This window comes from Daphnia pulicaria, chromosome 11, assembly GCF_021234035.1.
Source record: "Daphnia pulicaria isolate SC F1-1A chromosome 11, SC_F0-13Bv2, whole genome shotgun sequence".
Taxonomy (NCBI): domain Eukaryota; kingdom Metazoa; phylum Arthropoda; class Branchiopoda; order Diplostraca; family Daphniidae; genus Daphnia; species Daphnia pulicaria.
The window spans coordinates 3796510-3818147 of NC_060923.1; the positions used below are offsets into that span (position 1 = coordinate 3796510).

Here is a 21638-nt window from a genome sequence, read left to right on the forward strand (position 1 = left end):
TTTTAATCTTTTAATTTTGATTGCAATAAATATAACAAAATTAATTATGTATCAATCAAAGTTAGCTGACAACTGAGGATTTGTAGCAGACATAATACCGAACCATCAAGGTTCAAAAGCTAGCAGACAGTCTGTATGTGATGGTAGTTCAAACTTAGGCTTGCACGTTTATTTAAATTTAAATAAAATGAATCGAGTGTCACTATTGAAATACCTCTTTAAATCGAGTTCAACTACTTGTTTAGGATCAACCTACGCTACATTCAGCAATAAAAAGTTTTTGAACGAAAACAAATCTGTGACAGTAAAAGGGAATCAGTTTAATGGATTTGAGTCTGAATTTTTACAGTTCATCAAAACCACGAAAGATTTGACGAGTATTCATCAATTCAAAAAAGATGTCATACTGAAATATAAAACTGTGTTATTAACAGATACTAGTTTTGACGCAGTTTTTATGCGTATGTGTATAGCATGCCGCAATTATTCATTAGGTAAACAGTTTTTGGACCACATAAACCAAAGTGACCGTCAAGTAAACACAGCAACATTGGCTAGATACTTAGAATTGTGCTACCATTGTAAGGAAGAAATTATGGATAAAAGTGAAGTGGAAAGACTGTGCCATGTGGTTAAATCTAACAGCCTATATCCAAGTCCTAGCATTCAACAAAGTCTTATTCTAGGATTCAGTATCACTGACAATTGGAGAGAAGGTTATAAGTTACTCAGTGAAAGTGAAGGGACTTCCACTAGTTTGTCCATGAATGCAATAATTGATTGCCTCTTTAAAAATGATCAAATTGATACTGCTGTATCTTGGATAAATAAAATTATCATTTCAAAAGGAAAGAAAGTTCATGATTTCACTTATGAGCATTGGCTCAGAAAATGTGCAGATCAGCAGATTGGATGTAACAGTTTCTTTGATTTTTTGGTGAAAAGTGGCGTTTTTCTGAATACATCGATTATCCAACAGTTTAAAGACTTATTAGAGAATCGACTTATCGATCCCTTCGTTGGGCATTTTACAACTATCGACGAAGGCACTGGAAGATGCCGTTCCTGTGAAAAGGTTTTGCAAAATTCAGAAATAAGCGACGATGAGTTTGCCAACCTCAAAAAAGGTCTCATGGAAAAAGTACTGCTAGGCACGGATGTGTACCTAGGATCGAAACCAGACGAAATACGGCGATTCCAAAATTTCATTCAAAAGACTGCGCCTTACGATGTTGTAATAGACGGATTAAACGTAGCTCATCAGGGAAAGCAAACTTTCAAGTATCCAGATCAAGCAGTAAGTTACGCAATTTTAGTATTACCATGTCGGAAAATTACTAACCCTCAATCATTTTATTTTACACAGCTTTCCTCCGTGGTAAAATACTTCACGAATCAAAATCTACGAGTGCTCGTCCTTACAAGGAAGCACCTACTTCGAGGAACAACATTGAAATCAGCTCTGGTGTTCGCTACAGAAAACTTGTATGTTTTCCCTATTAAATTTATTGATAAAAACTAACGATTTAAAGAAAAAAAAACATACAGGTCAGGCGACGACCCTTTTTTGCTGTGTTCAGCCGTCCAAAGTTCGCACACAAAGTTTGTGTCTGAAGATGTTTTCCGTGACCACCTTTTCCGTCTAGGTGATTTTCGGCTTCAAAACATTTTCCGGCGGTGGCAGCACAAAGCGCAAATGCAAATCGTCAGCTTTGATAAAAACGGTAGAGTCAGATTTCAACAACCTCGCAAGTACCGCACTATATCTCAATTTTCGGATGGTTGCTGGCACATCCCTTACGATGACGGTACACCTCGGTACAGCTACGAATTACCTGCCACTTGGCTCTGTTTGCAGCCTAAAACTTCAAAAATAACTAAATAATAATGATTATCTAATAAGTCAAATGTTTGAAAATACATGGATTGTTAAGGAGATGCCACTGTATTTCAGTTTAGCTGAAAAGTTTAACACAGCGACGCAAGAATTAAGGGATTAACTAAAGCTCCCAACCACCAAACACATCAAACAAAACAAAAATTAAAAATTAATTAGAAAAAAAAGCTCGGTTAGTTCAACGATGTCGAAGCCATTAAGGCAACTCCCCTTTCGTAGAAACTCAATTTCTCCTCTGGGTTAGCGACATTAAGGTCTACAGTGAATAGGATTTCCGTTCGATTAGCGTTTAGATAAACGGGCAGTGTCACTGTTCCAGCTTCTACTTGTTGAGCTCCTTGGACGCGAGTCCAGCGTAGACGCGTCAACGCTAGATCAGTCATCATTGCGGACGTCAGAAGAAGTTTGTTTCCCTTGCTAACAGCACCTTGAAGCTTCAACCCTTTAAGGCTGAAGCAGCGATCTTCGTATGCCGACGACGCTTGATCTTCAATGGTCACTTCGAGGATGAGCTCTTCCAAAGACCAACTATTTGCCTGCCAATTTAAATAATTTCAGTAAAGTTATGACCATTTTTTAAACTCATGATTGCCATCGGAAACATACCTGAGCAACACATTGGCGAGTAGCCGTGACATAAGCCTCTGGGTTGAAGAGACCACCAAGCCAAACGGTTACAGTCTGAAGCTCACGAGCACCTCCTTGTGAAACTATTTGGGATACTTGCTGAAGTTGTTTAACTCTTAGACTGAAATCAGTGATCCATTGAATGACAGTTGTGCCAACAGGAATTGTATAGCGACGCCACGATCGCGGGAGAATTCCTTTTACCAGTTCGCTGAGCATCTGCCGATGATAGTTGGTTTGCTTCTTCTCGCCCTTAAAAAGAAAAGACAAAAATATTAGTAAAAAGCGAAATGATTTAATATAGACAAATGAAAATGTTTACCTGGCAAATGTGAACAACGTCATTCAGATCTTGACGTACATCAAGCAAAAGTTTCGAGCCACTGTTCACTTCACGTTCGAAGAAGCGATAGAGCGGATCCTTGATGTTTTCCACCGTGCGTCGTAGCGTAACCAACGAGTCGGGCAGTAGACCCATCCAAGTCCGTGCAGATTCCAGCAAAGAACGCATCCAAGCAGGACGGCCGTCACTGCGCTGAGCGGCAGCGTTGTCCTTGTCGCGCTGAGCGGAGGCCAAATAAGCCGAATCATCTTCATCGTCGTCGTCATCCTCGAGCAGCTGCATCTTCAACAACTTGGTAACCATGTCGGTGCCTCGAGTTGTCAAAAGAACCTTTTCGGCATTGTTCGGTAATCCAAGCCAAGCTGGGTACTGGCGGTCGGACAGTGCCTCAATCCATTGCAAGAACTGGTCGCGGCGGATTCCCTCCGGCATTACAATACGGCAAGAATCGCCCGATTGTACTTCTTGACTGGAAACCAGCAAGAAATCGGCTTCGAAACTTTTAGGTGTGAAAAGCTTAGCGAGGAAAGAAGCTAAGAGGCGTTGATCAAACTCGTTGTCGATCTTGCCACCATAAATGCACTGCGACAAAAGGGTGCTAAGTGCGTCCCATGGTACTTTTTCTGGGGGTAGATTAGTTCTTCCTAAAGCCATCGTATCGATCCAAGTGTCTAGGGTATCACAGGCCACCTTAAGATCCGATTCATTGAATTCGTAATATTTAGCCCAACCTACATGAAAAAGAAAATTGTTGACAAATAAATCCACAAAGAATATTACAGTAAAGCCAGTTTTACCTAGAGGGCAGTAACGTAAGCGTTCTTGTACGACGGCATGGAACCAAGCCAAGAGGAAATAGAGACGAGTACGTTCATTCGGTGGTTTCATCATGCGAGCAGCCGGCACAGCGCTGAAGGTTCGGAGCAGATTGGCTCGGATGCCTGGGGGTGGTTCGAAAACCAGCACCTCTCCGACGCGCAATAAATTCACAGGAATCTTTGGATTGATCTCGGTTGTTAAGAACAGACGGAAATTGGCATGTGGCTGCAGGGAATGCAATTTCTTCTCCAACTGGACGAGCCATTGAGGGGCAAGATGAACGTTCTTCAACATCACCCACCTTAAAACAGAAATAATTTCAAGGTTATTTTCATCATTCTTAGCGGAACTTAATCTTTGTACAATACCTTCCAGTTTTTACAGCCGAATTAATAGCTTTTTCGGCTTGGCTAAAACCTTCAGCCGAACCAATGGCAATGCTTGTAATCTGCCGATTGAGTTCAGTAGCTAAATCATCAAGACGGCCGGAAGCGTCGAAGCCGGGTGCGGAACACAGGAGAACTGGAGTTCCGCCCTTAACCTCGGTGTCGACAATCTTGGCTAGATCTAGCTCCTTCTCACCGGCTGGCATGAAAGACTCGCTCAAAACAGCGTCGACTAGCTGGTGGCCAGCTGCAATGACTCGATCCGGTCGAACTGCTTGAATAACTAACAGTTTCATCATCGCCGTACTGATTGCACTCAACGATTTATCCGTGGCCCAGATTACAGGCACACACGTTTCAGGCGTGTTATGCTGAAGGAAATGGGTGAATTCTTCCGTTGCCTCGTTGATCCGCTTTACTAGACCCTTAAAGGCTGGCAGTTTCATAGACAATCGAGCCAAAGCATCAATTTCATCACCGCTCAAACCAAGGTTTATGAGTTCTAAATCGAAAAGAAAAAATTTAGTAATCAATAATCATGTTTTAATGAGTCAGATACAAAAAAAGTAATTTACCAGGTAAATCGGTGTTGTTGATTAATCCGTCTTTGCCGCGCAAAAAATGCTGGAACTCGACATCCAAATGCGGTTCTGCGTTCAAACCTCGCAAGTGAATACGGCAGAGGAGGACAGCAAAAGTGAGTCTATCAATGTGCAACATGCCACGAGCGACGCGACAGTACACAACTTGGAAAAGATCCGACGTAACTATGGAGAGGCGTTGACCATAATCGCTTACTTCCTTGAGTCGCGTGTTATTGTAAAGCACGGAATGAAAGATATCGAGGAAGAAGTGCAGCGAATACTGGTAGAGGAAATGGACCTGACTCAATGAGTCCAGCGTGAAATAGATGTTACTGCACGCTTGTGACAACGGCATGTACTGTTGAGAAACAGTCTCGATCTCAGCGATGACCTTGTCAGTTTCCTCAACCTTCTTGTTAATTTCAGAAGCTTCTTGCTTTAGTGTTTCCAAAGAGGTGATAACTGAGTCGTCATCAAGGATTTTGCCTTTAGCATCGTTCAGCGCTTGCAGCAGAGATTTCTCCAATTGACGTAGACGCAAGTGGTACTCTCCTATAACACAAATTCACAAAATACATAATACAAATATTAATATAAAGGGTATAAAAGAATTAAATTATTCAAATAAGGAACAGAAAACACACACCTTGAAGTTTGAGAAGATCCGATCGCTTTTCATCAATATCAGGTCGTTCTGCTTTGAGCACCGAATTGAGACACTGGCTCTGCAACGAACTGCGGGTGACGGTAAAGTTGACAAATGTGACGCGAGAGCAAATGTCAGGCGGGAATTCAACTGACGGATCGCGAGTGGATAAGAAAATGGTAAAGGAAGGCGAAAGATCGATATCCTGATCTCCAAGGGTAATGAGAACTCGTCCGCCAGTTCGCCGAAGCTCACGATTCAGCACGGGATTTAGAATGGGATCGTAGTTTTCAACATCTTGAACGAGGAGCGGGTTACCGAAACGGAGCGCCGATTCCAGGTTTTTACGGAAGGCGTCATCCAAGAAACTCGTTCGCGTAATTTTGCGATCCTTGAATTCATTCATGATAAATTCTGTTGCCTGTCCCGACGGGTCGATAATCAACGGATAGCGATTGAAGCGACGCAACATAATTGCATTTTCTGTGCAAAGCTCATCGGCCGGGAGGGCATTAGCTTGCCAACGAAGACGCTCATCTGGGTTGGACAAATATTCCGTACGAGCAATATCAGAACGATACTGAATATTAGCCGCCTGCCATAAAAAAAGTAATGCCATTTAGAATAGGATCAACAAGGAAATTTAACAGGCTTAATTCTTTAATACCTGAAGATGACTGCACCAGCGGGTAAACAAACTGTGACGGTACTGCTGATCGAAATAGCCGGCATATGCCAAGAATGCTGACGAGAGAAGTGTGTCACCAACAATAGTTGACATCTGGGTTCTGAAAGTTTCGCTCGAAGCCTCCCAACGTTCCTTCTCAATGGCCAGAGATTTCAACAGTCCGATACTGCGGTCTACTTTTCCTTGGACGGTCTCCAAATCCATCTTGATGGCCTGTGCTTGCGAAATGAGCAGGGCATATTCCTCTTTGTAAGAAGCGATACTGTGTTCCAGCGTAGAGATCAACGTTGTCGTCTCCTCACCACGTCTCTTGTTGACATCTGCTTGTTTCTCCAGGCTCTTCAATTCGTTCCTAAGCGGTTCAACACGCTTCAACATGTCAGCGTAGTTGACCTGAGCCGTAGCCCACTTCACTAAGGGGCCACAAGCCACACTGGCACGATTGACTTTGTCGAAGTTGTAGTCCGGATTGTTCAGGTATTTGTTGATCATCTGATCTCGGACGTTGTCGGAAATATCTTCGGTGCAGAAGTTGACGATGGTTGAGATGAAATTTTCTCGAACGATGATGGACCGAATAGTCTTCCAGTCGGATGTCGCTTCTCCCAATAGAAGACAAATTGCTTCCAAGGCCAATTTAACGGGAGCCGGTGGATTGTTGAGCGACTTTAACTCAACTAAATGCTGTTTCTTAATGCCTTTGACGGCCGATTGAGCTTCGATAACAGCCGGTTCCACTTGATCCAAGTCTGCCATGACATCTTTCTTCTTAATGGCAATCTCGAACGTTTGTTTCTCAATCATGGCCTGAATTTCTTGACTTTGAATCTTTTTCTGTTCGGCTTCGTTTTGATCCTTGACCATCTGCCGCAGTTTGGAATTTGCAGCTTCGTTCTTTGTCTGAAGCTCTTGCGACTTCACGGCTAGAGATTTTTGCATTTCTTCGACCTGTTCTACAGTCTCGGCGATCTTGTTAAGACCGACGTTCAAATGAAGCTGTTGCTCTTCAAGATCTGAACGCTTTTCGTGATACAAGTTGACAAACTGGTTAATGAAATCCAAGTAGTGACGTGGAGTGATTGCTGTGCTGCGACCACCTCGCTTCACCAGTCGAGCGCAAGCATGATGAAGCGTCTGATGGACGTACACCGTCGCGTTAATGACAGCATCACGGTGGCAAGGCGGCAAACGAAGAGCAGGAAATGCGGCAGGGAAGTGATCACTGGCGATCCAGTTGGGTCTTTCGAGATCCACTCGGTTGGTAAATTCCTTACCAACCTGGAAGAACGCGGAATCTGTTCACAAAAAAATATGAAATGAATACTTTATTTTCGCAACATGTAATTTAAGAAACTTACCACTCCAGTCACCAAACCAGTTAAGCACGCAACGGTTGAACAAGGCTGGCGATGTAGAGGCGCGGTCCTTCAATCCTTCCGATGACGGATTCATGGTGAAAACGACGTGAAGGTTACGCATAACTTGATGCGTAAACCATTTGTAAAGCTCCTCGGCCGAGTCTAGCATGAGGCCTTCGCGTTGAGCCCCTTCTTTGCACTGCGTCATAAGGGTGGTGTATTCGTCTCCTTCAAACAATCCAGGCACTTCTCCGTTGGCGAGGAGAGTGTTCATCCTTTCGAGGAAACCAGAGTCCAAGACATTGGACTCGTCCAACATGAAGCAGATCTTCTCATCTTTGCATCCGGCTCTACGAAGGAGTTGACGAAGATCCTCGTCGAAATCGGCCGCCGTATATTTGTTGTGTACTTTAACTTGGAATACCGAAAGTCCATTCATCCAGGCAACGAAGCGTGACAAAGTTGTCTTGCCTGCTCCGGAAACTCCGATCAACAGCAGATGACCCTGAGGCTGACGGAAAATTCGATCAATTCGGAGGACATGATCCAAGACCTCGTCGAAGAGAACGAGTTGAACATCAAGTTCTTCTTCATAGAAGACACGGAGACGAGCTTTGACGTAACTGCGCAACTCTTCTCGATCCACTGGAATGTAGTTCTTGGAGAGCCAATTGGAAAAGAGAATCGGACGTGCTAGGGCTTCGTCACGGTTGATGTTGGGGAAATGTTTCAAGCCGACGCTGTCAATGTTATCATTGGTCCATTTTCGTTCTTCATCATCGACTAAGCGATCCTGGAACAGACGAAGTGCTTCGTGGGCCCACAGACGGACGAGACCTTCGATTGATAGGGTTTCTAGGGGCCGGATGGCTTCGCAGATACCTCGGACCCAACGGGTCATTTCACGAGGAGAATAAACATAATGAGGCTGCATATCCTGTGTGAAGCGTTCTTGCGACAGGAGGTAAAATTCAACCATGGCATTTGTCAAAGGATCAGCAAAAGTACGCAGAGATGGGACAAGGCGCAGCATAGCTCGGTTAAAGGTTCCATAAATCTGTTTAAGGGAAGTTTGTCCAGGGTAATCGACGTAGACGACTGGTACGTGACGCAAGAACCGATGTGTCAGAGGCTTACGGCCAGGATCTGTTGGAGGATTACAAGCTCCGACAAACTGGATGCGCTCCATTCTGACCCACGATTGTTCACCGCCAGAACCACCAGGAGTTGGTCGCCAGAATCCACCTTGTTCGACCATTTGACGCAAGAAGGAAATGACGCGCTGTGTTCCGTATTTGTCCATATCGGGCAAATTGATTTCGTCACAGAAGAGGACAAGCCATTTGCCAAGTTGGACGGGTGACAAAATCATGCCGTTGGGTGTTTTACGGTACTCGCAGTAGTGGTCGAATGTCTTGAGAAGAAGTTCCGGCGAAGTAGCGGATGAAAAATTGAGACCAACCACTTCCATATCCGGCAAAGCTCTTAGAGCCGAAAATAAGGTCATAGTTTTACCAGATCCAGGCGGGCCACAAAGAACCAATGGTTTGTGATCTGCCAGCCAAGTGTAAAGAAGTGACTCGTGTCGTACTGTGTCCAGCGTGGGAACGACAATATCGGGCGTAGCTACTTTGTGAGTCTCCACTTCAATCTGGGGTACTTTTGAAGACCAAGGAACCCATTCACCTCCAATGCTGACCTCGTAGTCTATAATGGGCATGGCAGCTGGTGGTAGTGGAATTGTAGTCAATCCACGCAAAAATTCACCTAAATCATTTCGAGCTGGATGGCAGATAAGAAAACATCACATTAGAATTTTAGTCAGTAATTCAATTTGAAAATGTGAAAATCACCTTTAAGCTTTCCGTCGCCAGCAAAGCTCCACAGGATAGCGTACACTAGCGCTTTGGGAATATAGCGTTCCAGCTGATCAGACTGCATAGGGAAGTCCATATGTGCTGTAATTTGGTAAAATAAATTTTTAATTCGTCAAATTTTGCAGAAAATTTTGTAAAAAACATACTATGGTTGTAGTTGAGAATGTTGCGGACCGCTTGGTTCAACATTGAAAATAAAGCATTCAAAGCCCGGAATCGAGTGAAATCCATGATGTGTTCAACTTGAGTGGCTGCATGCTCCAGAGCACGAACAACCATGCCGTCTGGTGAGAAATGGAGCTGAAGTATATTAGCAACATCTCGTTGCACCTGAATAGTGGGCGATATGATTTCTTCCGTTTTCTTCTCGCCGGGTTTGCCAGATGGAGTCCGGACTGTATCCTCTTCTCCTTCTTCGAGAGGAACGTGACGCAGACGTGCAAGATAATGCTCAAAGATGATCTCGGAAGTGAGAACATCTTCAGAGAACCAAACCATTCCACAACGGGATACCGTAGCCAAAGTAGCGTACTTCAGATCTTGAACTTCAAACATAATGCGAACATTGGGTGGAATGGATAACCGTTCACCATTGGGTAGGGTCCTAAATAAAATAAAATAAATTGTTACAGATACTTCTAAAAGAGAGCCGGCTCGCATTTAAAACTTACAATAATTTGTTGTCATCCAATACGGAGTTGAGATTCTCAACCCATTCGGGATCGACATCACCATCAAAGATGATCCACTGGCGTTTGTTGATTTCTCCACGAACGTTATCAATGATTTTACGAAGAATATGCGTAAACAGACCATCGGTCCATTCACGAGTGTTGGGATCGAGGACACCGTAAAGAGCCTCCTTTGAAATGGCTTTAGGATCGATAACATGGGCTACACCTTCCGTGCCTTCTAGTCGTTCGAGGGATTTTAACAAAACGCGCCAAGCAGACGATTTACCAGAGCCGGACGGACCAACCATCATCAAACCATGGTTCAGCTGGCTGATTTGGTAGAGCTGCAGTACTTTTTCCATCCACATGGAGCCTTGTTCGTCATTTTCTCCGCAGACCAAATAGTCCTCGTGACAAACTTTGCGAATTTGCTCTCGTAGACCGGCCATTTCAGCTCGAGTGTAGGCAATGCCGGGGAAAACATCCGTCAAAAGGGAGAAGAGTAGCGGAATATCTTCTGCGACCAATTTTGGAACCATCGTCTCACAGACAGATTGGATAAGAATTTCCTGTTCAGGGAGGTTTTCAGCGATGACGCTTTCATCAATAAATGTTTCTCCTCGTGCCTGCATGTCTTCTCTGATCTTCTGAATACGATCACGTTTCACATTGCCGGCGGACACCAGCACAGATTTCAAGGCACGAAGGCCGAAGTCGTAATGTGACTGGTTTGACAATTGCTCGTCGCATAGCTTGAAGAAGGGGACAATTTTCTGGGCCAGTTTTTCTGCCGTCCTGAAACCTTGAGAAAAGAGCATGACTTCGGCGATAAGCTGTCGATCGGGTGTGGTCATAGCCAGAGAGCGGAAGAGTTTCTTCAAGTTATCTGGAAGGTTGGAACGGCCAGCATAACCAGGATTCATTGTGATGAAGATGGCCATGTCTTGTGACACTTTGACTTGCTTGCCAACTAACTCAATCACCAGACTGCCTTCTTTCTTATTTTCTTTTTGCGACTTCAAAGCTTCCTGGATAGTCTGCACCTGTTGTGAGACGGCAGACAACATTCGCTCTTCCAAACGGTTGAATTCATCAAAGCAACCCCAAGCTCCAACCTGTGACACAATAAATTGGAATGATCTTTGAACAACAAAAATATAACTTGCGATATCATACCTGACACAAGCCAACAAAAATTCTTCCCATGGCTTGGAAATCAAATGTTTCATCGCAGTTGAAAACGAGAACGAATCGACCTAGTTGGTGGCCGAGAGCCTTGACGGATTCAGTTTTACCGGTTCCGGCAGGTCCAAAAGGTGAACCTCCAAGACGAGATTCTAAAGCTTGCGTCATGGTCAAATAGCAGCGATCCGTCAGTGGGGTTTGAACCAGTCTGTCTTGCACGCCAAGGTATTCGAATCCGTACTGGAACTTCGCGTTGGCCATATAGATGGAAAGCTGTTTCAAAGTGTCCGTCTGTTTCGGGTCGAAGTAGAATCGCATCTGGCACAGCCATTCGAATGCCTTGGGATGAGTAATGCGCGACTGGATCAGACGACGGGTGACCGTTCGCTTGTGAACGAATTCGTTGATGAGGTGTTCCAGTTTGCGACGGCGGAGGGCTGGCTGTTCTTGTAGCACTGAATCTGCCAGGACGGTAAGGGTCGATTCCACTTGACTCAAAACACGCTGGACTGGCGCTAGAGAATTGTCACCAGCTGTGCTAACAGCCTGCAGGGCCGCTTCGACATCTTCGCTCCACATAATTTGTGCCGCTAGGACAACAATTTGGGCTTCGTATTTGTCACACCAGCTCATGAAGGCAGGTTGATCAATGACACCTTCCTTGAATTGGCGAATATCGCGAACTGAGTCCGCCAAATGCTGTGCCAATGTGACACGCATCTCTTTTTCAACTTGAGTGAGCCACTCGTTGATTTTTGGGTACTCGATGGTGGAAACTGGCGTGTTGAATACAACCTGGAATTTAAATAATTAAGTTAAGAATAAAATAAAAGATATGACCGTTATAAATTGATTACCTCTTCTCCTTCACGTGAGGCAATGCCAAGAACGATGTTATTCTCTTCGTTCAAAAGTATAGAAGAGACACCAGCAAACATCTTTTTGAAATGTTTCTGTAGACGAGGGATGTTTTTACTATTGCCGATAATTTCCAACAAATCTTCGTCACCGACGAAATAGAATCTGGGAAATGACGCGCGTTCCCTTTCTAGATATTCTCCCAGAGCTTTTTGGATTTTGCCCAAGAGGTCTGCAAGGCGCTCAAGAGAACGCTGGACGCCCGGAATGTTCAAGACGTCCATGACCATAGGAGATTTGGATACCTTCTTCATCAGAGTAAGAAATTCTGAGCTGATGCTCTGAAAACGCGATGTTTCAACGGGTAGCAGTGCTTTGATGTCGGCGCTTCCGCTAAAGATTCCTTCGAGATAAACCCATCGACGCTGAACATCGATCCAAACGTCGAAGAGAGCGTTGATGCGGTTGAGTTTTTCTTCCCAGGTCAGAGCTTCTTCTTCAAAGACTTTGTAGTAGGGAGACAGTTTCATAGCTGCCAAGGAATTGATGTGCTCTTTAACCTTGTTGAATAGGTCATCCCAGCCTCTGATTAGACGGCACTTGTTCTGGTAATTGATCAACTCGAGTTCGTAGGTCTGCCAAGCTTCTCTGACTTGCTTCAAAAATTCTTCAAGGGCCATTTCACCTTGGGCGACAAGAATCACGTCACGAACGATAGGTTCATTCTTCTGCAGATCGATATCCCACACCTGACCGAGTGTTAGGTCCGAAAGAATCCAGTTCACGCGTAGCTGCTTCATTAGCTGCTTCCAATGGCGCTCTTTCAAGGCGTCTGATTTCAATTCCGTCACCAAAACGTTCACTTTGCCGTAAGATTGAAGGGTCTTGCGTACATACTCGAATGAAGCATATTGTCGAAGTCGGGATGGCAACTCTTTCATTTGAGCCAAGAGATTGTCAATTTGTTGGCGCAGTTTCCGTGGCTGAACTGAGAGCCAGGGTTTCTCTTTCATTTCGTCAATCTGTTCCCAAATCTTGCGCAATTCAGACCATACACCCTTCAAGTCTTGGAGTTCTTCAAACGCCACCTGTTTCAGAAAACACAACGATTAATACCGACTACACTTTTAGTCATTATTACTTGTATTTACCTGCATGCGTTCTTCATTGGTCGAAATCGGTCCAGTTTCCTGAAGCTCAAGTGCCTCTTTGGCTTTTCCCACCTTGTCACGCTCTTCTTTCAAGCGTGAATATTTGGTCTCGAACAACTGCAAGCGCTGGAGTGCCTCGTCGGGACGCATATGACCTTCTACCGGTTTTGTTTTTTCCCAGTCGCCCAAATAATCCTGAGTGCGACTCTCAACCGCTTTGTCTTCAGCTACGATTTTCTGTTGAAGACTGGCAACTTGAGTTTGGATGGCATTATCTTTGCGCTTGATGATCTCGCTGAAGGCACCCCACTCGCCTTCAATATTATCGACGTGGAGCCACTGGTTGGGAAATTGGAAACGCTGACGTTCCAGGATGCGCTGACCTTCCTTGTAAGTGTCAACTTGTTTCTCCCATGCCTTCATCTTACGCTTAAGCGATTGAACGTAAGTGATGAGTCCAACAGCATCCGCGGTACTTCCAGCTTCCAAAGATTGTTGTTCCAGTTCGCTTCGTGATTTGCTAACGTGGGTGTGGAACTGAGCCATTTCATTGCCGAGCATAGCTCCAAACTTGCCGAGAACTTCTTTGTGCCACGAATCATACTTGAGGGTCACTTTACTCTGAACTTTACCGTAGTCGATAACAACAGCGCCAAATTCTTTGCGAGTCTCGGTTGTGTCAAAGATGGTTCGCGATTTCTTAATGTCGTTCAAGCAACGCATCCACAGACTGATATCCTCCTTAAGAGTGCCGTAAAGCTTTTCAGGTTGCAAATCCCACAACGCCTGGTAATTGAACCATTCGTCGACGTAGACTTTCACCTCCTTCATTCTTCCCTCAATGACAGTATAGGCGGCAGCCAGGACTTCCGGGCCATCTGGCATTTTGGTGAGTAGATCGCGATAGGTTTGTGAAGTAGGCCGATCTAGCGCAACTTGATAACGGGTACTCTGAATACGAGTCAAAGACGTGACAATGGCTTGCCAAGCAAACATCAGTTCATAGATCTTGGTACGAGCTTCCGGCAGCGGCGGATGCAGATACCTGAAAGAAGAACCAACGTTAATCAGGAACATAACAATTAAAACAACAAATCGATTAAGTCAACTCACATTGTCTGGTTAGTAATGCGAATTTCATGAATAATCGTGCGGATCTGGGGCTGGCCGCCAAGTTTCACTGCAGGCGCTGGAGCCGCATCGGTGTCCTTAATTTTTCGTAAAATTTACATTAGTGTCAATTTTTGGTATTTATTATCAATGCAACATACCATGGTGTAGTCAACATCGACTTCTTTGCGACCCTCAAGAGCTTGGGTCCAGGCCTGAATTCCAGCTTGCAGACGGGAAGCCAAACGTTTCTCCACTTCTTCGTCTAGTTTAGTGACCCATTGTTGCAAATTCGAATACTGACGAAGACTCAGGTCATCAACCATCTTCTGGATCTTGGACAAGATGTCAGCAAACGTGTTGGCAGAATAAGCGCAAGTCTCCAGCGAACGAACATCGACATCAATTTGTTCTTCGATAGCCAACAAGTCATCAACTTTCTCATGAAAATGGAAAACGCATTCTGCAAGACGCTGGACGTATGGGTCCAACTTGTATGATTCCCACACTAAACCGACTCCCTAATCAGAAAACAAGTGAATTTTCGAGTCAAAATTAAAGAAATGATTTATTATTACCTCGGCAATTAACTGTTGGGCTTCACGATGCATTCCAGCCGCCAAAAGGCTAACGTTGTATTTTTCTTCCATCTATAAATATTTTGAATTCATAATTGTTAGTAATGAACACAACACGATGAGACTCCTATTAGTCTTGTAAATAAAGCAAAGTAGTATTTTTTCAATCAAGTAGTTAAAAAAATTCATAATAATGAGATAAGCACAAACAAATGTTTTAGCATGCGCAGTTAGCCCGACCAGGGACAGTTAACCCGGTTTCTTTTTGTGAAATGTAAAGCGGACGTGCGTGAGTCTTATTACTAAAATCAATTTTAAGTGTCAGGCTTGTTTTAAAACGGTAAGAAGAGAAAAGCCGTGATAGAAAGAGAAAAAAAAATTAGGAAAAAACGGCCCTAAAGGCTAACCTTTGAAGGGGCTGAAGGCTGTCCAATAGCCAGCTATGCCGTTGACATAACAACAGCCCAATGATGAGGGAGGAAGAGAAAAGAGATGAAATATTTTGAGTGTCAAAAAGGTGGGCTTTCAAACCCCCTAAATAAGTCTGTTTTTTTTTTGTTTTTTTTTTTTTTTTTCCAATTCATCTCTTATCAAGTAGGTAGAAAATCAAGTCTCAGTATAAAGGGTTGTCATTTTCTCTTTAATTGATGATTAGGTCACTCCAAAAGGGGCTGGTAAAACATGTACGAGTACGACTATGAAAACGTAAGTAAAAGTCCATACCTTCTCCAGTGTGCGTTCGTAGGTTCGGATACTTTCAATCAGTGACACGGCGAAAGGGTAAAGCTGATTGGCTTGATGAGCCTTGTTGACAATCGCTAGCGGCACGCGGAAATTGAGGATCTTCAAGTTTCGAACCTCCTTAGCCAACGTGATGATTTCGGGTAAGAAGTTAACACGAAGGCGAAGGGTATTGCCTCGACCTCCAATACGGGTTCGCTGCGTGTCGATGGTGAAGATGCGGCCAGAAACACCTAAATTGCGCTGTTGAACCTTGCGCGCCCAATCCTCAAAGATTTCTTGGGTATTGAGCTTCAGACGGAAACTGTCTCCATCCGCCTTCAGTTTCTGACCTTCGACATGGTTCTCCCAGCCCTTACCTACGTGCAAAAATATGCATATTCAATCATAATCAATCAAGACGTCAGTGTACTGTGATGGTATTACCTAAGACATCTTCAACTCGCTTCATGTATGTATTAAGCTGCCTCTCAACTTGACGAGCCCAAATGATTGAACCGGAAGTTGGTGGTAGATCCCAGATGTGGCTCATGCGGCATGCTTTACTTGCCGGATATTGCACCTATCATAATAGTCGATTTAAGAATTTAACAAATCATAGATAATTCAAATCCTTCGTACCTTAAATTTTTCGTGCAGAGCCTCAATGTCATCTTTGACACGTTGGATCAACTGTGTCTGGTATTCACGAATGGCGCCGCGAATGTGAGGGCGGATGAATAGTGCGTTGAAGCGCGAAAAGATACGGAACATTTCGTTGGCATTTTTCGCTGTACCGAGCTGATCGCGAAGACGAGCGGTGATACGTGTTTCGACACGATCGATGCGCTCTTCGTATCGCCGCAAAGCAGCTTCCCAAGCTTCCGTGCCTTCTTTACTAATGTCAAGCCCATCGACAACCTTGACGTTCTCGTATGCCAGGTTGACCTCTTCAATAGCATTGATATCAGCAGGATTCATCAGAGCGAATTCAGGACGCTGTTCTGGAGCGACAGCATCCACGGCTTCCAAATTCTGGCGTGGAGGCAGCATCGGTGGCAGTACTCGACCGATGACACTACAAAGCTGCTCATGTTGACGTCTAAATTTACGCATCTGTTCCATGCGTGACTGTAGCTTCTTGTGGGCTGGGGTCACACGCCAAAAACTCTTCATGTCTTCACGCTTCTTCTTCGCCATATCACGCATTAGGCCATGGAACTTTTCGTGCTCGTCGTCCCAGGTATTGAAAACTTCAAAGCACTGGTTCATGACTTTCTCGAATTCGTCAAACGGAACGTGCATAAGACGACGAGTGCTTAGCACTTTCAAAAGCTGGTTACTGAGGTCTCTAGAGATGGCCTCGACCAGACGTAGAGAACGCTGGATCGGATACTTGGTGTTGCGAATTTTGCGAAGATGGTTGAAGATGGCAATAACCGCAGAGCGGATGCGCTCCAGTTCGGTAGCAGAAAGCAAGTCGTTAATAGGGAAGTCTTTCATCAGTGGGTTATAGTCGTTGACCATAGCTAGAGCTTGCTTCAAGCCTGTATCTGTGTCGAAGCTGACAGTAGCATGAAAACGTTTTCCATGCTTTAAGATGTCCAAAGTTAAAGCAACTTCAAGGCTCTCGCGCTTTTCTTGAATTCGAAGCAGAGCTCGTTCCAAATTCAGCCAAAAACTGATTTCCTGTAAAATGATATGCTGAGATTGAAACACATGTAAACAGATCAGACTGTATAGCTATTATTTACCTGTAGAGCAGTACCGGATGAAGGATCACGGTCTAGACGTGTGACTTTACGAATTTCACGGATCCAACGGTTGACTCCATTTTGAAGACTGTTGAGGAAAGATGAATCTTCCACTTTATCGCCGAAATCAGCTACCTTTGGTTTCACGTTGTCTTCAAGACATTTCTTGACAACTTGACTCACATTAAGGTGAATCGGCAAAGAAATTTCAGGGATATCGATGTTTTGCTGAAGGTGCAACAAACCCATTTCCAGCTCAGAGATCTTCTTCTCAACTGATGGAGCCATCTTATCACCATCACGAGTATCTGCTCGTCCAGATTCTTTGATGTAAGATTTGAAGTATGGGGCCATAGCACCACTAACAAATGAATGTAGGGTCTCATATGGAGAGCCTTCACTAAAGTTGACTAATTGAATCTGTGATACAATTTGCTTGTCTGCTTCAAGGACTGCTCCACGTTTAATACATACAATACTGCAGAAGAAATCAAATGAGACTATGAATATGATTTACATAGACTAGAATAAATTGAATGTACCTGCTCATTTTCGAACTAGTGAATTGTACATTAGTAGAGATGTAATAAGTTACAAGCTCTTTATCATCCTCAGTCTCACCACTTTGGTCTCCTGCAACGGCATCCTCATCTAATATTGCCAGAAGATTTTTAAAAATATAGAAAAAACAAATTAATTTTGTCGACTCTATGAATATTGGAGATTGTAAGGTGTAATGGACTTGCCTTTAGTAGAGCTACGCTGAATGAAGATGGCTCTCGTCTGAGGATCACTAATAAACTTGCGAATTGCTTCCTGGTGAGCTTTATCTCCCAATGCTGTTTCGAATGCCTGTGATGTTACAACATCTTCTTCCAAGCAAACAGGGACAGCTTTTCTTAAATACTTTAGGAAGTTGTTGACATCAGCTATAGCTACTTGGACTTGGGCTTGGTCGCCCACGTCCGAAATGTCTGTCATTTCCAAACTATCTTTTTGGGTTGATTAAGTAACCAACTTAAAATTGTAACATAAAAAAGACATTAAAACATGGAATAGAAGTGTGAGTGAAATGACAATGCTACCTTTCCAAAGATTTAAATAACAGCAGTGATGACTCAATATGTTCTGCCCGAACTCTGTAAATGAAATGTCAGCCTAGGAACTAGGATACCGATCTGAATGAGCTCACAGCTGTGTAGTACCGACAGCTGAGCACCATGACAAGTTCTTTTGTCTGTTGCCATTCTCAAAACTCATTTGTAAAATGATTGACTTAAATTTTTATTTGTTTTTAAAATAATAAATCATAACCAAAATTGAAGTTTTTCAAGTTTTTCAAGTTCTTTTTATTATAAATGACAACGAAATGACGTAATTGCTGATGACATAGATACAACTTATATCAAACATCCGGCAACTCTTATCTAAAGAGGGTGCAATTTTTAAATGAAAAGGAGGCCTACCTTTTGAAGAATCAGTTTTTATGGTAAATAAATGCAAGCTCGAAATTAAGTGTGCATAACTGTACAGCATAATGAAACTCACATATTACTTAACAAAGCAGAAATGTTTGAAAACTGAAATGCAGCGATTATTCACTAGCAATATCGCCACGATAAGTTTTATTTTCCGATAAGGTCTCACTACTTTTTGAAGCTTGCTGTTCTTCGGTTTGAATTATTTGCTCGATTGGATTCTGGCTGTAATATACCACTAGCGGTGGTGTCTGTAAGAAAATGACAATTATAAATCAAACAGTTTGCAGAATGGTAAATGGCATTGAAAGCAACACGTACTCGAAGTTGAAAGGACATGTCGAGCGTTCTACCAACAAAACCACCACAACAGGCAGTTGACAAAAACAGTAACACGTTTAGAAATACCAAAATCGATTGCAAAATTACAGTGGCTTCTCCTGAAATAGAAAAGTAATTTTTTTATTATTGCACGGAAACATTAAAAACTATTACCGTACCACATTCTCCAATCCATTCTTTTGCTTTCCCAGACGCACAAAACCTTGAGTACATTTCAAGTCCAATGGTATTCAAGATAACTACCATGGCCGAAAATATGTTAAGAACTGTCGTCATTACCATGAAATCCAACAAGCTACAAATCATTTTCGCCAAAAGACAAAAGAAATAGCACTATAAAGTTTGCATTAATTCGACATAAAACTATGGCTTACTTTCTAGTGCTCTTCTGTTGGGCAGCATAGATTCCAACAACACCAGTCGCCACACTTAGCAATCCAATCCAAATTCCCGAACCGAGAAGACTTGGAATGTAAACATTTTGAATAGAAGACAGGGTAATCTAAAATGTATCAGAAACGACAATTTAAAAAAATACCAAAGAGAATGACAGAGATTGTATACCTGTATAATCATTAATATGAGACCGATCACGAAGAACATGTAGCCAAAGCTGCGAATGCCCCTTTCTGGGAAAACAAACGATTCACGGCTCAATCTCTGGAATTCTAAAATCCACTTATTCAGCTTGGTTTGATGTTCGGCAGAGTGGATGTCATCTTCAGCCCTTAAATAAATCCTGCCAGGAAATTCCATCATTTTTACGTTGATATTTGATTATGTTTGAAGAAACTCGTTTGTCTGCATTCAATGGCACGTCGTCAACTGAAGACTTGAGTCGATGGGTCAACGAGGATTACTGTCATTCCTCGAACGTTACTTCTTGGAATAACTCTACGTTGATGCCATGACGTTGTTCAGATATCTAAATTCTCAAGGGAATAAAAAAGCGTTACAATAAGAGCCAACTTTTAACACCACGAAATACGGATTTTCCACACTAATAATAGCAATTCCAAGTAAAATAAGGTAAAAACTTCAATGTCCAACAGCAATTCAAATTAAAATACTCTAACCCAAACAACAATATCTCTTTTTGAACGAATAAACAAAGTTAAAATCTTTACAGTTAAGGCTTTATTGATAAACATTTCCTAGTAAAAACCACACAATCATCTAATGAAGGGGAATGAAATGGATGATTGAAGATACTAAATTTTAAATTGGCTTGAAAAACAGCAAGTTTTTAGGGCACAGCTGGAGTATTGAATCCTCCGCCATGGTGTTCGTGTCCTCTCTCTAATCCTGGATGGTGTAGCTTCTCCATCATTTTTTCAGCAGCAACTCCAGCAGCTCCGGCGCTTGCAGCTGAAGATGCGCCTGGTCCGCTTTTGTCTACTTCAACAGTATCGCTATGATAGATCACTAGCGGTGGTGCCTAAATAAGAAATGTAATCATAAGTCATAATACAATAATTAAAATTAAAATTAACTTCAAAGAAAAAAATCGCTTTTTTGTACAGAACCTGGGTCGGACTTACGCGAACGCTGTAAGACGAGTTCAGGGCCCGACAGATGTAAGAACTGCAGCTCGCCGATGTCAGAAAGAGAAGGACGTGAATAAAGACCACAATGCCCATGAGTATGAATGATGCTTGATCTGTATAATGAATCAAATGGTTTGAAAATAAATCGCCACAAACAGAATAAAACTAACGCACCGCATTCGCCAATCCAATTCACGGCGGCAGAAGACGTCGTCGGCTGTTGTCCGGCAGTAAGTTCCGTTTCATTCTTCCCGCTTGTTATCAAATTTTCCTTCGTAGGTATCATCGACTTGAAGCATAGCTTTGTATACATTTCCAGTCCAATGCTGTTAAGAACGATGATAATAGCCGAAAGAGCGGTCGAAATCAGAGCCATGAGGTTAAAATCTAGTAGCCTGTTGCAAAACAAAAATATTTCAATTTCTATTCCAGTAAATTTAAAACCAGCAACAAATTACATTGAAGTACTCAGCCTCTTAGAAGAAACCCAGCCAACAGCGCCCGTAGCCACGCAAAACATGCCGATCCAGATACCAGAGCCAAGGAGACTTGGCACGAACGCATAGCGCAATGACGACGAGGCAATCTGTTAAAAAATTACATTTAATAATGCCAAATGAAGATGAAAGGATCGTTTTTACCTGGATCAAAAGAGACAGCAATCCAAGCACTAGTAGCAAAGTGGAAAAAGTGCGTACGGTTGGAGTTGGGAAGACGAAAACCTGGCGATTCTTCTCGTACTCTTGAATCCAATTCTGCACGCGGGCTTGATGTTCAGGAGCCTCGGCATCTTCGTTGGTCGTACGGACGTAAACATGTTGTCCTGGAAATTCCAGTCCCGACGCCGCGCTCTTTCTTTTCGTTGCCATCTTCTTGTTTTACTGGAAGGAAGGAAGTTGTGTCTTCGACAGTGTTCAGGGTTGGAATGACATCGGTAGAGGAATCAAAAAGAAACGATGAAAATAGAAAAGTGTGACGACGGTTCGATGATTCATTTGACGTCGTACTGTCGCCTT

The 21638-nt window shown here is 43.2% G+C and overlaps 3 protein-coding genes across 6 annotated transcripts; 1 reads left to right on the plus strand and 2 right to left on the minus strand.

Moving 5' to 3' along the window:
- Positions 1–104: 104 nt before the first annotated feature.
- On the plus strand, positions 105–2064 carry LOC124315262 (mitochondrial ribonuclease P catalytic subunit-like). The gene is made up of 3 exons (XM_046780812.1): positions 105–1297; positions 1367–1485; positions 1549–2064. The coding sequence occupies exons 1-3, from the start codon at positions 188–190 to the stop codon at positions 1883–1885; spliced, it is 1566 nt and encodes a 521-aa protein (XP_046636768.1). The 5' UTR covers positions 105–187; the 3' UTR covers positions 1886–2064.
- LOC124315087 (dynein heavy chain, cytoplasmic-like) lies at positions 1927–18448 on the minus strand. 2 transcript variants are annotated; one of them, XM_046780454.1, is made up of 26 exons: positions 18341–18448; positions 18002–18272; positions 17798–17906; positions 17256–17733; positions 16144–17190; positions 15949–16084; positions 15505–15881; positions 15189–15221; positions 14782–14853; positions 14365–14724; positions 14207–14301; positions 13094–14138; positions 11942–13030; positions 11076–11879; positions 9897–11014; positions 9372–9829; positions 9202–9306; positions 7349–9130; positions 5970–7285; positions 5303–5897; positions 4648–5208; positions 4055–4574; positions 3665–3987; positions 2847–3598; positions 2504–2776; positions 1927–2433 (listed from the first exon to the last, which is right to left on the minus strand). In XM_046780454.1, exons 2-26 carry the CDS (start codon positions 18234–18236, stop codon positions 2071–2073), a joined length of 14046 nt encoding a protein of 4681 aa, XP_046636410.1. In that variant the 5' UTR covers positions 18237–18272; positions 18341–18448; the 3' UTR covers positions 1927–2070. The 2 variants fall into 2 exon arrangements, with proteins under 2 accessions (XP_046636410.1, XP_046636411.1); XM_046780455.1 differs by lacking the exon at positions 15189–15221.
- A 132-nt stretch (positions 18449–18580) lies between these two features.
- On the minus strand, positions 18581–21633 carry LOC124315499. 3 transcript variants are annotated; one of them, XM_046781218.1, is made up of 10 exons: positions 21264–21633; positions 21081–21208; positions 20797–21017; positions 20602–20735; positions 19640–20513; positions 19450–19577; positions 19234–19370; positions 19055–19173; positions 18804–18984; positions 18581–18721 (listed from the first exon to the last, which is right to left on the minus strand). In XM_046781218.1, exons 1-5 carry the CDS (start codon positions 21489–21491, stop codon positions 20322–20324), a joined length of 903 nt encoding a protein of 300 aa, XP_046637174.1. In that variant the 5' UTR covers positions 21492–21633; the 3' UTR covers positions 18581–18721; positions 18804–18984; positions 19055–19173; positions 19234–19370; positions 19450–19577; positions 19640–20321. The 3 variants fall into 3 exon arrangements, with proteins under 3 accessions (XP_046637174.1, XP_046637175.1, XP_046637173.1); XM_046781219.1 differs by having other exon boundaries at positions 18581–18984; positions 20617–20735; XM_046781217.1 differs by having other exon boundaries at positions 18581–18984.
- Positions 21634–21638: the final 5 nt, after the last annotated feature.

Bases quoted from the DNA above. Each gene is read 5' to 3' on its own strand.
- LOC124315262 (XM_046780812.1), top strand. From the start codon at position 188: ATGAATCGAGTGTCACTATTGAAATACCTCTTTAAATCGAGTTCAACT. The intron at 1,298-1,366 runs GTAAGTTACGCA...TATTTTACACAG, and splicing joins TCAAGTATCCAGATCAAGCA to CTTTCCTCCGTGGTAAAATA. The intron at 1,486-1,548 runs GTATGTTTTCCC...AAAAACATACAG, and splicing joins GTGTTCGCTACAGAAAACTT to GTCAGGCGACGACCCTTTTT.
- LOC124315087 (XM_046780454.1), bottom strand. From the start codon at position 18,236: ATGACAGACATTTCGGACGTGGGCGACCAAGCCCAAGTCCAAGTAGCT. The intron at 5,898-5,969 runs GTATTAAAGAAT...TTTTTATGGCAG, and splicing joins GCTGGTGCAGTCATCTTCAG to GCGGCTAATATTCAGTATCG. The intron at 3,599-3,664 runs GTAAAACTGGCT...TTTTTCATGTAG, and splicing joins CTTACGTTACTGCCCTCTAG to GTTGGGCTAAATATTACGAA.
- LOC124315499 (XM_046781218.1), bottom strand. From the start codon at position 21,491: ATGGCAACGAAAAGAAAGAGCGCGGCGTCGGGACTGGAATTTCCAGGA. The intron at 21,209-21,263 runs GTAAAAACGATC...ATTTTTTAACAG, and splicing joins TGCTGTCTCTTTTGATCCAG to ATTGCCTCGTCGTCATTGCG. The intron at 20,514-20,601 runs GTTCTGTACAAA...TTTCTTATTTAG, and splicing joins TTCGCGTAAGTCCGACCCAG to GCACCACCGCTAGTGATCTA.